Consider the following 16571-nt stretch of genomic DNA (forward strand, 5'->3'; position numbering starts at 1 on the left):
AACGCTCAAAAATTTTTCCCATATAAATTAATGGTAATTGCTTCTTCGCTTTACGCCCTACTTTCAGGTAATGGGGGAAACCTGTGCTGTGGCAGCAAACTCTCATTGTGTTTTACAGCCCCCTTCTCCTGGGCTGAAAGAGATAAGCACTTCATAGATCCTATCCGATCAATGCAGTCACCTCCCTGAATGTCCTCCTCCTCCATGACCAGTGCACAACGGCTGTGTGACACACCACACGCTACTGACAAAATGCATTGCTCAAACTGCTACTCCAACATCTGCCAAACCCATCGGCTCTCCCTTCAGCAAAGCAGGGCAGTAGATGCAACGTGCAAGTCACACATGATCCGACTCTGAAATATATCACTAGCCCTTCATCGTCACTGGTTCCAAGTCCAGGGATTCCCAAATCAGCAGCAATTACAAAGCAACACACAGCAGCAGCAGCTCAGGATGGGACATCACTCCCACTAATTCAAGGACATTCAGGAATGGGTATTAAATCTCATCAGCTGCACCTACAGCCAGTAAACAAATAATTTAAAAACATTTATATAGTCTGTCGGTATAGATTTCTGGACAATTAACCCTAATATTTTGATCATCTGTCTTCTCCAATATTATAATTGAGTCTTTATTAAATAAATACGTAATCATTGCAAAACACATCATTTTTTTCCATGTGCAGAACACACTCAGGCTTTTGTTACTAAGTTGGAGAGAATCACAGTATGTGATCACCCTGGCAGTAGTGATGCTGAGACTAACTGGTATTTGCCTCTATCACTTTGACACTGGCAGCAACCTTGGAATTTTTGGCATGCACAGATTAAAGAAAACCTTGAGTTCAGGGTTTGCACTTTCCTGCAAGAAACCGTGTTTGAAATCTTCACCACTGTAATTAAGGAAAATCATATGAATCAAACTCTTTGTAAAACTGCCTACAAACCTGTATTTTGTTATAGACTTAAGAGCTATAGAGCATTACAGCACAAATTCATGCACTACTGCCAAACTTGCCCAAGTCAACCAAGGTGCTCATTCCACATCCACACTACCCTCTGCATGGAAATCTTGTACCTCTGGTGCCCTTTAAATCTTTCTCCTCTCACCTTAAGCCTCATGCCCTCTAGTTTTAGATTCCCCTTCCCTGGGGGAAAAGTCTATGGCCATCTACCTTACTACTAAAGAGAAATCTACTATCAAAAACAACACAAAACTTCTGCGCCATCAATAAAAGGGAGTAGGTGCAAGGGTCTGAACTCCCTACCAAATGTGAAGTGTCACCAGTAATTTGTACTCTACACTGCAATATTTAATTTAGGCACTTCACTTCGTTATCTGAGCATAATTCATTTGTAGATTTAATTCTTAGTTACTGTGTGTTCTATGTGTGATTTGTGTCCTACTGTGCCTTACACACTGGTCTGGAGAAACATTGTCACAATTGACAGTATACATGTACATAGTTAAATGAGAATAAACTTGACTTGATATCCTTTGTTAATGACTGAACAGCAATTTGGATGACTGTTAGCTCTGAAGTAGCCTGTAAGGAAACAGCAACACATGCTGATGTTGCCAGCGGTGCCAGACTCCTGAAAAAAAAAGTCACTAACATTCTATCAAAGTTTCACTTGCCTTAAAGAGTAGGGTATTTTCTACCATGTTGGGATTATGCCTTCATAGTCAAGTCAGCATTGGTATCTTTAAGTTCTCGATTACCAGCTTTCTTTTCCCTTAGTGAAGGAGATCTATTCTATTCCCAACCTTTCCTGAGATTAACCTGCCTTTTTCCTGAATTAATGCAGTTGTGGAAAGAGGAGGATGACGCATTTAATCAGGATAATCACATCTGTCAACCACACTTGAGACCAGTGTTCCAGATCCACAGTTCCAGCGACTTGGGTTCAATCTTAACTCTGGGTTTGGTCCATGTGAAATTAGCACTTTGTCTCTGATGGCATGGAGTTTCCTATAGATGGTCTGATCCCTTCCCACATAGGTTAATTGGCCAGCATAAAAAAGCCCTCATGTACAGATGGGTGGAGGGAGAATTGGGGAAAGAGTTGACAGACATGAGAGGGGTAAACAAGGTGGGAAGAGAGGGGAAGAGGGAAGGAGGTTGGTCCAAAACTCATAGATTAAACATATCAAACAGCCTTCCGCTCTGTCAGAAAGAAGTCACTCCTTTCCTACCCCTTCACCTTTTCCACCTACCTGTGACCTCCACCCGTCGAGCTCTGGAACCTGAGCCACGGCGGATGGTGAACTCCTCGGCCTGGTGCATGGAGTAGTCCGTGCTCGCAATGACGATTCTATCGCCCTCCTTCCAGCCTTCCACCTCATCCAGCAGCTCCAGAACCAAGCCCCCGGCCACATCAACCTGGAACTCAGCCTGTGGAATCCCTAGAGCAGAAAGCAGGGCCAAGAGAGGGAAGAATGAATGGGGATGATGGGAAGATGGAGACAAGAGAGCGAGACAAAAATCAGGACCATTTAGCTTTCTAATTACAGAAACAACATGGTGAAACAAATGGTGGCTTTAAATTAACCAGTCATCTGTACAAAGTTTTAAAGATATGCACATCTTTAACAGAGAATCAAATGGTTCCTGGCAGTAATTTTGCTTCCAATCCCACTCTTTAAGCACATTCCCCACATCCTCTCCCACCTCTCGTGTTTATCCAACTTCCGCTTAAACTCATCTCTGCTATTCACTGAAATTCATTCCCGTTCTCTCATCACTCTCTAGGCAGAGTGGTCTCTCAGATCATTTGCTTGATGCCCGATATTGATGGGCGGTAGAGGAGAGGGGAGGGAACACCAGTGTTTTGGGTCAAAACCTGCAGGATTTCAACCCAAAATGTCAACAACTCCCTTCTCCCTCCCTCTACAGGCACTGCTCAGCTGATTATTTATTACTCCAAATTCCAGCAGCTGGAGTATTTTGCGATTCAATAATATAGTTACAATCCCCTGGCCTTGGACTTCACAAAAAGATGAACTTGCATTTTTGTAATGCCTTTAATAACTTCGCCACTGGTGGATTTGCATTCCAGAACTCCCTATGCAACAGCACCTTACTGCCTCCCTTCTCAATAACCCATTCCAATTGGCCCCATGACCAATAAATCCAAGGAAGACAAGATTTTCAGATGCAAGGACAAATTCATGGCTGTTACAATAGATCCTGGAAACAATTACTTTAATGGAGAGAAGAACAGAAATTAGAAAATAGAGCAGCATGACTTACAAAATAATAGGTCAGAGAAAATTCAAACTCATAATTAGAGACAGCAGATGCTTGAGTCTAAAGCACCAAACAGTATGCTGGAGGAACTGTTAATGTTTCAGGTCATAACTCTTCATCAGGGTTCAGCACAATTCAACAATTCCCTCCCCTTCTCTCACACAGACCTGTTGAATTCCTCTAGATTATCTGTGCTCAAACGTGCACACCTCAAGTGAAAAGTTACAAACCAAAAGATTAAATTCTGGGCACCTTTCTTCCACTGACTCGATGCAGACACGGCAAACTTCACCCCATCCACCGTCACAAACTCCTTGCGGGCTTCAGCTTTGCCTCTAGTATCGTGGTTCTCATAGTCACGCACGGATTCATTGTAGGATGAGTTTCCAGCACCAATCACACCAACAAAAGCCCAAGCTTGCCTATCCAGGAAAGAAAATGACAAAAGGAATCATTGTCAAAATGGTTAACTTCTACCAAAAGGAACAAGAAATTAGAATTTGTCATCGAGCCAATCCAAATGCACTGCGCAAAACCGAGGAAGAGAGGCACTTGTAGATGTGCTATCTTTTGGCTCAGGTGTTAAGTGAAGTCCCATCTGCTCTGATTAAAAAGTCCTGTGGCAGCATTTCGAAGACACCAAGTAGCATCTTCAGTGGTGCCCTGGAGACATCATTTATGCCTTAATCAAAAGCATAGTGAAATAAATAACAGATGATTTGGTCATCATCACACTACTGTTTGTAGGAAGTTGCTGTACAGAGTGACTCCCACATTTCAGCAGTGAGCATACATCAAAGTGTACTTCATTCTCTGCGTGGCAAAAGGCACCATGGAAATGCAGGTCTCCCTTTACTGGCAGCTGCATGTTAGCCACATTAATACTAAAACCTCAATGATCTGCAAGTTGAAAGTGAAACAGCTGTATGAACACTCTCTTACAGGATATCAACCCATCATTCTCACTACAGCACAGGCAAGAGACAAGATGGAAGATGCATGATGCTAATAATGCACAAGACTCCTCTCCAAATGTTTGAACACCAGATGAGGTATTTAAACAAAAGTATATTAAATCATTCAGGATTTGATTAAGCATATTTTCCAAGGTATAACCAGTATTATTCTTGAGGTAAAGAGGAGTTAGAGGCACTGCCAATGCAAAAGATTTTCCTGGAACTCAGAGGTCATACTTTTCGGGAAAGACTTTAAATAGACTGCAGACACAAGCAACTGCAAATGCTGGAATCATTTATCCAACTGCAGAGTCTCAAGCTGAAATGCCATCCCTCCCTTTGCCTCCACAGATGCTATTTGACCTGGCGAACTTCTACAGCAGAGCTTTTTTTTAGCTCTTTAATAAGCTGTGTCTATTTCTCAAGAAACAGGTAGACGAAGAGGGTTTTTTTTTTAAAAAAAAAGCAATTATATAGGGGAGTCTCAGATTAGATGTGTAGCAGTTCCCGTGGGGGAGACGACAACCAGGAGCAAGAAAAAAGCAGTGAACCTGTTTCCCCAAGATGGTGCATGCAAAATTTTTGTTGGCGAGCAGCACGCAGTGCTGCCCCTCAACCTTTAAACCTCACTATAATAAAAAATACCCATATCAATTACCTTTTCTCCCAAACGATGCAGAGAATGATTTCTTTTTACAACCCGTGACATGTTACAGATACTACAACCAGTGAGATGTTTTCACAGGAAATGTCCCACTGGCGCCTGCTACACAGTTGCAAGAACATGTGATGTTGGATAACATGCTTTCAAATTCTTGTGAATCTGGTGTACACATCAGTATTTGGATAACAACACATATAGATATGTTTGTGATGACCCACTTTCCAGCGCACTTGAACCGGCTCACAAAATGGTGCATGCCGGCAGGAAGGCCGGCCCCAAAAAGGGCGCCAGGCCTTCTTCACCAGCAAGGGGAAAAGCCCAAGTGTGGGAAGGGACCATGAATATGCACCCCCCACAGTATTCCCGCCGGGGATGGCGGAAACGGGAAGGCTTAAAAGCGAGGCTGTGAAGTTTGAATAAATCTTTAACGCAACTGCAACTCACTGTTTGCATGTCGTTATTCCAGCGCTGTGTGTAGCACACAGCTACGTGTTATTATTTTCCAATAGACTTTTTAAAATATTAATAAATTTAACAGGTTCTCTAAAATGCATTTATTTCAATCAATCTCCATTACATTTTATTAATAGTAAAACAATGACTATAATAACCAACAGGACTCACCATTTTTCCTTAAACTCTTCATTAGCGTTACCACTTCATTAATCAATGATAGTCTTTGCTTACAAGTATAATGATACTTGAGTTTTTTTTTAAAAAGAGGGCACATGCTCTCAAAAAGATTACCAGCCCTGATCAAGAGCAATAAGTGAATTAGTAATAAGCCAATTTAAAATCTAAAGCAATTATCTTTACCCTGCAAGTGGTGAGAACGTGAAACTCACTCCCACAAGGAGCAGTGATGGCTTTAAGGAGTGGGAGGAAACTCCTGTGGAGCAAAAACATTGGCACAGCACAGGGCTGAATGGTCTCGTCTGTGGGCTGTAAACGGCATTCAGCAATTAATCACCTGATGGCACTCCAGAGTTAATTTCTCCAATGTCTGTTTAATAACTCACTGTCCATACACACATTATACGCAATGTCCACATTCTATTTAGATATCATCTCCAAGGGTTAACTATTATAGCTAGTTATTAAAGGAATTAGCCAAGCAAATCAGAACTCCAAGCCAAAGTGCAAATGGTTTCTTTGCACTGTGTATTTTGGCATCTTCTCCGTACAGCCACCTCAATGTTACTTTGCATGTAGACCCATGCTGGCATTCAGACCAGACGCTGCGCACTGCTCCTTTAATGTTTGTTTCCCAGCTGTGGAGCACTGTCTTGCAGCTCCTGAGCCAATACACGTTTCCTGAACTGTCTCTATTAGGACCCCAAAAAGCAATAGGAAGTACAAGACTCGAGCAGACAAAAGCAAGGGGAAACCATTCAGCCCATCGAAGTCATTTGAGCCCCTACTTTCCAATATTCTCGTCTGATGGTTTTCTCAAATCCACTAGCACAAATCGGTGCTCGATGGTGAGCTATGATGGGCTGAAAGGCCTGTTTCTGTGCAGTACAAATCTGTGTCTCTGAGGTGCGAAGGAGGAGAAGAGCGAGGGAAGAGAAACAGTTTTGCACACAGAGTTATCCCTCTGGAGACAAAGCGAGCTGGGACTTGAGTTTCATCTGCCACCCGGGGAAGCACCTCTGCTTGGAAGTCAATTCCCACTCTAGACATCCAAGGAAGAAGGACAAATCTGGACATATGCTCCAGTGCACTGCCAAGGAAAAGCAGCATTGCTGGAGGTGCTGCCTCAGGGAGATATTAGACCCAAGCCTTATCTGCCCTTATCCCGAGATCCACTCAGGTTTGCAGAGCAGCTCTCGCTACTGTCCTGTTGATATGCATCCCCCGTTCAACCTTCGTGAAAGTTTTCTGAGCTCAATAACTGCTGCCAAGCTTTCTACATGACAACACTGACTACAATGCATTTCAAGGTGACTAACATGTTCTTTTTTGTGACTTGTTTCCACTGGGAACTGCCCTTCCAATGTGCCAGAATGGTTACAACGAACAGAATGGTCTTCTTGTTCAATATCACAGCTATGTCCCTTTGGGAAGTGTGGAGGAGAAACGGAGATGGGGATAAACAGAGTCTATTTACATGGAAGAATGAAGGTATCTTTTTGCACCCAGAGCCAAGATACAATGCCCAGCATTCTGGTACTACATCAGATGGTCTGTCTCCAGTGACTCAGAGCCAAGCTCATGCTGTCATCAGGAACAGGGAAATCACAGATTCATTTGGCCAGTTTTGGCCCAAGATAGGGAATTTTTTTTTAAATCATCACTCAGGGTAATTCTGTTAAATTCCTGCTCATTACATTGTGGCTCTTGACTGGAAATGTAGGTGATTGCACAAGATGTGTAAGTCTTTATGCTGTGCCTTTAGGAAGCATATGACAAAACCGAGGAGTTATCAGATCATATTTTGCACATTTGAGAGCAGGGCCAAATCAAAGAGTCAGGTTCCCAAAAAATTTCTTAAAAAGAGCAGGAGAAAAAAAAACTCAAGATGCAGAATCGGCAATCAGCAATCTGCTCCCTTCAGCTGCCCCGCTATTGAATGTCATCACAGTTTGTCCTACCAGTTGTCCACAGTCCTTGATCCCACTGGAGTCCAAGAGTCTATTGATCTCAGTTTTAAGGCAACTTGTACTCAACTTCTCAACCTATTGAAGCAAGTTACAAAGATCTACAATCACAAGAACTACCCCTATCCAAGTGAAAAACCCTGACCCCTTATTCTGAGACCTCGACCAGCTTGAGACATGCCAGCCAGGAAACTACTTGCGGAAGGGGGAATGGCTCGCGTTCAGATCAAGGAATCTGCATGAGAACCCAGCTTAAATGGAGCTCTGGACATTCGTGGAAAAATTGTATTTAGAGGCAACTTGCATTCTTTGTGCTGGTTCCATCCATTGTCTTGGGTTGTTGTCCAACAGTTTCTTCAGCTTCATCACCATTTAACCATCAAATTGCATTGACGGCGTTCATGTTAAATTAAAAGCTGGAATTGTGCTCTTTCTAAGAAATGCCCTTGTGCATCTCCCCATCTTAGATGCCCTCAGACATGGGCACACTACTATCATGTCCATGTGAAGATGGACTGCAACCATTCAAAAGGAGACTCTCCACCATCTTGTCAAGGGAAGGACAATAAATGCCAATCAGAACCCAAGTGATTAATAAATTTATAGATTTGAATTTCAGATAGTAAGTCACAGCTGGAGCAATGCTGACTGGGAAATGCAAAATTCACAGTCCAAATTGCTCAAACAGGAACAGATCTGGAACGGAGCTGAAGCCAAATGACCTATCAGACTTAAAGGGAAACACAGGAAAATACGATCAGGGAGAACACATGTCCCACCATTCAATATCATGGCTAAATAACCCCAGGTCTCAATTCCTCCTCTGTGCCAGTTCCCTTAGCCCTCGATTACCTGATCTTTTAAAGAAAATGTACCTTTCTCCATTTTAAATACTCCTAGTGTCGACTGTACTCAAAGACAGAAGCCCAGAGACTCATCACTCTTTGCAAGAAGAAATTTATATGTAGATAGGTGTTAATGACAAGCCCATTAACTTGAAATTCTGGCCCCGTGTTTGAGACCCTCCCATTGGCAAAAACATTTCAACATGTACTCCATCATGCCCCCTTAGGATCTCATATGTTTCAATAATGTTACCCCTCATTCGCAAGAATTCTAGAGATTGCAGTCCAACCTATTTAGCCTCTCCTGATGAGACACTCCTCTCGGCCCAGGCATTAGTCTAGTGAATCACTTTCCAACTGTCTCTGAAGCTGTCGTCATCTTTCTTGGGGTGAGGAGACCAGAACTGTACATAGTTCTAAGGTATGCCCTCACCAACACAATGGCAACAACACTTCCCATTTTCTAGACTCTGACATTTTTGCGATAATGGACAATTAGCTACTTCTCCTCTTCTTGCTGCCTGCTAACTCTGAGTGACTCTGTATGTCTCTCACCTGTAGTCTCTTCCAATGAGAGGAGAAATTCAAAAAAATGACCAATGCCTTGTTATTAAACCATGTTCTGTTCGGCCCATCAAGTCTGTTTTGGTTCACCAAGTAATCCCATTCCTCCATTTAGCTCTTGCCACATTCCTGCATTTCTCCCCATATTCTACCACTCAGCAACACACTAGGGACAAGTTAGAGGCACCATTTAATCTACCACTCTTTGGGATGTGGAAGGAAACTAGAGCACCCATGTGGTCACAGAGAGGCAGTGTTACTGCGAGCTGAGCCCTGTACCATTCAGGAAAAAAAAACACAAGGTTATTAGTAGTGATTGCATTTTCAACACAAATTATTAAAGGCATCCTCTGCAAGAATGAGTAACTCAATTACATCTCACCTGTATCTCAAGTCGTGAACGAGTCTACTGCCAAGCAGCTTCTGAATAGAGTATTTCGTCTCCCGAAGGAGATTCTTGGCAGCAGAGTCCCTCACTGCAATGGCGATGATCCTGCCAGAGTCCTGGGACTGCAGCAAGTTCTGGAGCCTTATGCTTTCATTGGCAAAGTCGTGTGTGTCGAACCTGTCTGCCAGCAGCACCTGCCCCGTGTCCTGGTCCACCACACGGACGTTCAAACCTCGGGTGGGTGGCCTCTCAGCGTACGACCCAAACTCCAGACCGGAGGGCGGCAAGGTCTTGGCCAGCAGCGTCCATGCCGTCTTGGCGGTCCCGTGGAGTTCCAGCGTGCCGCCGGCATCCACTCCCAGGAACTTCTTGCCAAAGCCCGGCACCTCTTCACCCTTGTCCGACCGACCGCGCAGCGTGATGGTGGCTCGAGACTTATAGCGGCATTTCTCTGCCCCGATGTGAAGCGCCCCTCCATCCTTCACCAGGATGTAGTTGCACTTTAAGGAAATGTTTCTGGAACCATCCCTGCTGTCAGCAAAGACCAACTCTCCTGCGCAATACAAAAAGAGACAGCTCTCAGAATGCTGACGTTGTAAAGGTGTACCAGCCAGATGGATCATAGCTGGCTCCGAGACCAAACAAGGAAAGAGGAAGAGTCTCTCTTTGCTCTCATGGGAGATAGAAGCAGATGATCATCCACCTCCAAAATCATTCTACTGTTCAACTAAGAAGGCAGCCAATTTAAATCTCACTCCACATATCCCATTTAAGAAACATTTCTCAGTCTTTCACCAAGCACGGTATAACCTCTGTGCTATTCCCAGTCTTCCCTCCTGCATCTGACTGTCTCCCCTCCTCACCTGCACTCACCTATCACTTGCCAGCTCTTGTTCCACTCCTTCCACTCACTTCTTTATACCAGCCATCTCGCTCTATTGTTCAGTCCAGATGAACGTTCTCGACCCGTAGCATCAACTGTCCATTTCCTTGCACAGATGCTGCCTGACCCACTGAGGTCCTCCAGTAGGTTTTTTTTTTATCCCTTAATCTCAATTTCAAGTTTGTCCACTAATTCCCAAGTGACAGCAACATCTGAGACACGAGGGTAGGGGAAGAGAAGGTTCCCAATTCCACAGCCCTTTTACATAGAGATTTGTTGCCAACACCACCTATGAGCTAGCCAACTCCAACTTTAAGATTACGTTCTTTGTTTTGCGTTGCTCAATCCCTCACTGGAGGAGTCTCTCTCCCTCTACCCCATCAGATCCTTTGATCATGATAAATATCTCCAGAAGGCCACCATTTAATCTCCCACACCAACCAGTTTAGACCGTGGACCTTGACCTGAAATGTGAAACTTTCCAGCTTAAACAGTAACACCAGACAGTGCTGTGTATTCACAAATGGCTGATTTTACCACAATTCTATAAGAGAATTACGAACTACTACTAAATGCACAGAATCTAAAATGACCTACCACGTCATTCTTTCTTCTCGCCCTCCCTTTGGGCAGAAGATAGGGAAGTTTGAGAACATGCACTACTGGGGTCACAGAGACTTTCTATACCATTGCTACAAGACTCTTGAATGAATCTCTTTTACAAAAAACTTTAACTCTTTATCTTTCAATCTACAGGTAACTCATCATTGCCATTCCACTTTGTCTACCTGCACTGCACTCTTTCTGTAATTGTGACTGGAAACACTACATTCCTTCTTTCCTCTTTTGTACTACGTCAACATATTTATGTATGGAATGATTTTTCTGGATGGTAGACAAAACCATAGCTTTCCACTGTATATCAGTACATTTAACAAAAATAAATCAATTACAACTATAAGACTATAAATGGTATTTTTATATTCAGTTGTTATTGATATTGTGGCCATTTATTTGAATGACAACCTAAATGAGTGGCTTGCTAGAATAGTTCAGGGTCCAGAATTACAAGGTAACATACAACAGATTTCCTGCTTCGTGCTGCTTTCTATCTCATAAGATCATAGATCATAAGATATAGGAGCAGAATTAGTCCATCTGGCCCATCAAGATTGCTCCTCAATTTTACCATGGCTAATCTATTTTCCTCTCAGCCCCAATCTCACACCTTCTCCCTCTTTCCCTTCATGCCCTGACCAATCAAGAATCTATCAACTTCTGCCTTGAAAATATCCAATGACGTGGCCTCTATAGCCACCTGTGGCAAAGAATTCCACAGATATATCACTTTCTGCCTAAAGTCATTATTTAAGCTCTTGGTGCATGATGGGATTTGAACTCACATTTCCCGAACAATGGTTCTAGTCAATAGATTACTTCTTTGACTACTTAATCACCTTACCACCAAGGCCACTGAGAAGGCTACCTATTTTCTATAGCATGCATTGCCCCTCAGGAAAGCAGCCACCATAATCAAGGATCATTCTTTCAGTCCTGATGATGTGTCTCAACCTGTAACGTCGACTCGCCATTTCCCTCCACAGATGCTGCCTGACTTGTTGAGTTCCTCCAGCAGCTTATATAACCATATAACTATTACAGCACGGAAACAAACCATCTCGGCCCTTCTAGTCTGTGCTGAACGCTTACTCTCACCTAGTCCCACCGACCTGCACTCAGCCCATAACCCTCCATTCCTTTCCTGTCCATATACCTATCCATTTTTTTTAAATGACAATATCGAACCTGCCTCTACCACTTCTACTGGAAGCACATTCCACACAGCTACCACCCTCGGAGTAAACAAGTTCCCCCTTGTGTTGCCCCTAAACTTTTGCCCCTTAACCCTCAACTCATGTCCCCTTTTTTGAATCTCCCCTACTCTCAATGGAAAAAGCCTATCCACGTCAACTCTATCTATCTCCCACATCAAGTCTATCTATCTCCCTCATAATTTTAAATACCTCTATCAAGTCCTCCCTCAACCTTCTATGCTCCAAAGAATAAAGACCTAACTTGTTCAGCCTTTCTCTGTAACTTAGGTGCTGAAACCCAGGTAACATTCTAGTAAATCTCCTCTGTACTCTCTCTATTTTGTTGACATCTTTCCTATAATTCTGTGACCAGAACTGTACATAATACAGTTCTTTGTTCTTCCATTGAGCAGAAGATACAAAAGCTTGAAACCACTACTTCGGACCAGGCTCAAGGGCAGCTTCCAGCCCACTACTATCAGACACTTCAACTTTTAGCACATATGCTAAAAACGAACTCTTGATCTTCTAATGTAGTCCTTGCACTTGTTGAACTGCATTGCTCTTCCTCTATAGCTGCCGCACCATGTTCTGTATTCAGTTCTCTTTCCTCTATCTGCTTATGCATGGCATGCAAACCCTTCCCACCAAATCTCAACATATATGATATTAATAAACTAATACCAAGTAGGGTGTGCAGAGGGAAAGGGAAGAGAAACTAGAACAAAAGCAAAGTAAAACTAATTGAAGAGACAAAGTAGAAACACAAGGCCAACAGAAGGAAATACAGAGCTAATATGAGGGAGCACAACTTTGGAGGAAAGTCTAGGTGTTGTCAGAGGCAAGGTTTGTTTCAAACAGAGTGGTGAATGCATGTAACATGCTGCCAGGGGCGGCGGTAAAAGCAGATACAGTAGGGACATTAAAGAACATACACCAAGAATGCCTGCAGATGCTGGAAACCCAGAGCAATGCGCATACAACAAAATGCTCGAGGAACTCAGCAGGTCAGGCAGCGGCTTTGGAAAGGAATAGACAGTTGACATTTTGGGCCGAGACCCTTCTTCAAGACTCTGAAGATGGTGACTGTTTATTCATTTCCATTGATGCTGCCTGACCTGCCGAGTTCCTCCAGCACTTTGTGTGGGACATTCAGGATACTCTTAGATAAGCACACGGATGATAAATGGAGGGCCATGAATGATTAGATTGATCTTAGGACAGGTTATAAGGTTGGCACAGTATTGTGGGCCAGCTGTGTGCTATAATGTTCTATGCTCTATTTAAGGTTGGTGGTGGGGATAGAGGTGAGTGCAGGGGTTGTGTTGCAGGAGGTGGGAAGCAAGGATGGTTCAGGGATAGACGTAGACCTTAGTAGTTGTATGCTCACCTCTGAACCAGGAGGTTGGAAGTACTTCACAGAGTTAATCACAAGAATCCAGAAATAGACTTGAACAATGCAATTGCCACCTCACCTCCTTGTTGAATGGTGATGGAGTGAAGCGTAGCCGATGAAACCAGTCTAAACCGATCGCCCTTCCCGATGACAACTCGCCTCTGTTCATTGTGACCTGGGTCCCAGTTTGTAAATCCCAGCTGATGATCTGGACAGTTCTCTGAAACAACACAGCAAATAATCCACATCAGTTACCAGCCACTGGAGATTATCCTCTGCCGAGACAGCACGACTCCAGGATTCCGCATCTTAAGCACTTTTTCCTTTTGATAAAACTGTGACGGGTTACAGAACCAACAAGGGGAAATTGCTTCAAACTAGCCGGAGGGCCATAGACTGAAAGTACTGGTTGGTGAAAGGGCCAGGCGAGGTGGTGAGGGGTTATGATCTGGAAATGTGCTTGGTGAAAGGGTGATGACAGCAGCACTTAGAGGGGGAAATTGGATAATTAGCCAAAAAGAAATAAATTACCAGCCTGTGGGAAAGAGTTGGGTCTCATTCCAAAGAGCTGTCAGAGACACAAGGGGCCAAATGGCCTCATTTTCTGCTCCGGGCTTCGCTAGTTCTGGAAGGAGTCATGTTATTATCACAATACAACTAGAGGCCCTGCAGGCTATCATCTTCATACTATACCTCCCAGCACTCAACCCTGTCGGGTTTCTGCTCTTTCAAATACCACATTCCAAATGCTCATTTCCCCTTGCATTTCAAAGTCCTTCCTCAAAACCCCAAGGATCCACCATCTTCAAAGTGCCCCCAGTGACTGAGGTTCTGATTTATCCAATACTCTCAGATCTCCATCAGGGTAAGCAGCAAAGGTGGCTGATCAGCCCATCAAGACCAGGCTAGCTCTTTCAAAGCCTTTCCTCCCCATTCCCAATAGCACTATTTATCCTGTTCCCTTTCAAATGCTCACAATGCATCTGTTTGATGGGCATCAATTCCCAGACTGAGAAACCAAAACTTTGTACCTGCATTTTGCTAAGTTTCTGATAATTAATTCAGTGATATGGGGATATAGGAGCAAAACCACAAAATATTTTCATTCTCTTCCAAGGATAGTGACTAGTTTTTGCTGGAGAAGCAGAATTGGAAACATGATCAGGGGTTGGTCACTTACTATAGAGCCCTATTCCCACTTTCTCCTCATATCAAGAAACATCACCAACTTCTTCTTGACTATGTTTAATGATAAGAGAAAAAGATGAGCTTCATTTGTCACAGAAACATCAAAACATACAGTGCAATGTACTAGTTATAGCAAATTAAATCAGCTAGGATTGTGCTGAGGTAACCCACAAATAGAACCATGCCTCCGGCGCCAACCACCCACTAACTGTGCCTGTGTCTTTGGAGTGTGGAAGGAAACTGGAACAACCAGAGGAAACGCACGCGTTGACAGAGACAACGTTCAAACTCCTTACAGACAGTGACGGGAGTCGAACCCCACTTGGTCATTGCTAGTGCTATAGAATGACTACACTAACCGCTGCTTCCTGAAGTAGGGACTTACACTCGTTCATCAGGGCAAAGAAATTCCCTGCCTCAGTTCTAAAAGGAATGCTCTGTATCCCGAGTCCGTGGTCCTGGTTCTGAACGTTAGCCATTGGGAATATCCTCCCTGTAGCTAGTCTGTCATCCCATTAGAATTTTGTCGGTTTCTTAGACATCCCACTCATTCTTCGAACAACTGCACACAAAACTCTGAAAGGACGCGGGATCTTGCCAAACATTGTGGGCATGCTATGCTGACACTGGAATGTGTGGTGACACTTGCAGGCTGTCCTCAGAAAATCCTCAGGCTGTGCTGGTTGCTAACATGAACGATGTCTTTCTTTTGAAGTACATATGATAAATAAGTGAATCTGGGGCGGCATGTTTCCCTTCATCGGAGAGGACAAAAGTCAGCAAGTCACGTTGCAGCTCTATAAAATTTTGGTTCAGTGACATTTGGAATAATGTGGAGGCTTTGCAAAGGGTGGATATACGTTCAGCAGGGTGTTGCCTGGATTGAAGGGTAGTAGCTATAACAAACGATTGAGCAAACCTGCCTTATTTTCTCAGACACGTCAGAAGATGAAAGGCAATCACAGAAGTATATAAAATTACAAAATGCGTAAGTACGATACAGCGTCTTGAAAAAGCATTCAGCCCCCACAACCATTTTCACATTTTACTGTATCATTTTCTAAATTTAAAATATATTGAAGTAGGACTTTTGAGCTCATCTACAAAATATTGTGCATCATTTTTTAAGGAATATATGGGTCGACACAACGTGGAGGGCTGAAGGGCCTGTACTGTGCTGTTCTATGGTTCTATGTCAAATCAAAAGAAAAATTCCAGAACTTGACAACTAATAATTAAAAACCAAAATTGAGGCTAAAAAAGGATTAATCCCCTTTGTAATTACTATGCTAGCTTTCCTCAGGTGCAATATTGGATATTACCTTACCAACTCACCCAATATTTTCATGTAGAAACTTGTTTTCAATGACTTCATAAGAATAAATATCCCCTCTTTCTGTCAGGTCCAATCTCTGGCAAGATTTCAAGATTGCTCTCTCCTGTCGCTCCCCAACTAACCAGGCACAGCTTGAGCAATTTTGCAGGGAGGAATGGGAAATCTTGCTCCACCATGTTGTGCAAAGCTAATAGAGACTTACCCAAAATGACTTCTGGCTGTAACAGCTGCCGGAGGCGGTTCAACTAAGTACTGCGCAAAGAGGGATGAATACTTTTGAACTGATGACATCAGTTTTTTTTTTAATTTTCAGTTTTTCATGTTTTACAATCTTCCCTAGTTTTTTTTTTGGGGGGGGGAATCTAATGTGAAAAAGGAACATGTGAATTCACAAATAAAAGTTGTCAGTTAAATTGATCAAAATCCTTGGTTGTAATACTCAATGGGTCGGGGACTGAATACTCTTACAAGGGACTGAATGTGGTATTTTTCCACCAGAGCACAAATGTCAAATACAATAGAGCACAGATTTAACGCAAGAGAGTGAAAGTTTATTGGAAGTTTGTCTTCCCACCTACCCCCTCCCAGAGTGTGTGACATGTTGCAGGGGAGGCAGCAGAAGCAGGTGAATTGGCTAAGTTTAAGAGGAGTTGAAACATACACATGACGAGACCAGGAACA

The 16571-nt window shown here is 43.2% G+C and overlaps 1 protein-coding gene across 1 annotated transcript in view; it reads right to left on the reverse strand.

Moving 5' to 3' along the window:
- cemip2 (cell migration inducing hyaluronidase 2) overlaps positions 1 to 16571 on the reverse strand; it is a 92522-nt gene that overhangs the window by 53176 nt on the left and 22775 nt on the right. The window contains exons 3-6 of the mRNA XM_059974759.1: positions 13446 to 13586; positions 9268 to 9826; positions 3509 to 3678; positions 2224 to 2412 (exon numbers count right to left, since the gene is read on the reverse strand). Coding sequence (XP_059830742.1) covers positions 2224 to 2412; positions 3509 to 3678; positions 9268 to 9826; positions 13446 to 13586 — 1059 coding nt within the window. The remainder of the gene's footprint in view (positions 1 to 2223; positions 2413 to 3508; positions 3679 to 9267; positions 9827 to 13445; positions 13587 to 16571) is intronic.

This window comes from Hypanus sabinus, chromosome 7 (genome assembly GCF_030144855.1).
Source record: "Hypanus sabinus isolate sHypSab1 chromosome 7, sHypSab1.hap1, whole genome shotgun sequence".
Lineage (NCBI taxonomy): Eukaryota > Metazoa > Chordata > Chondrichthyes > Myliobatiformes > Dasyatidae > Hypanus > Hypanus sabinus.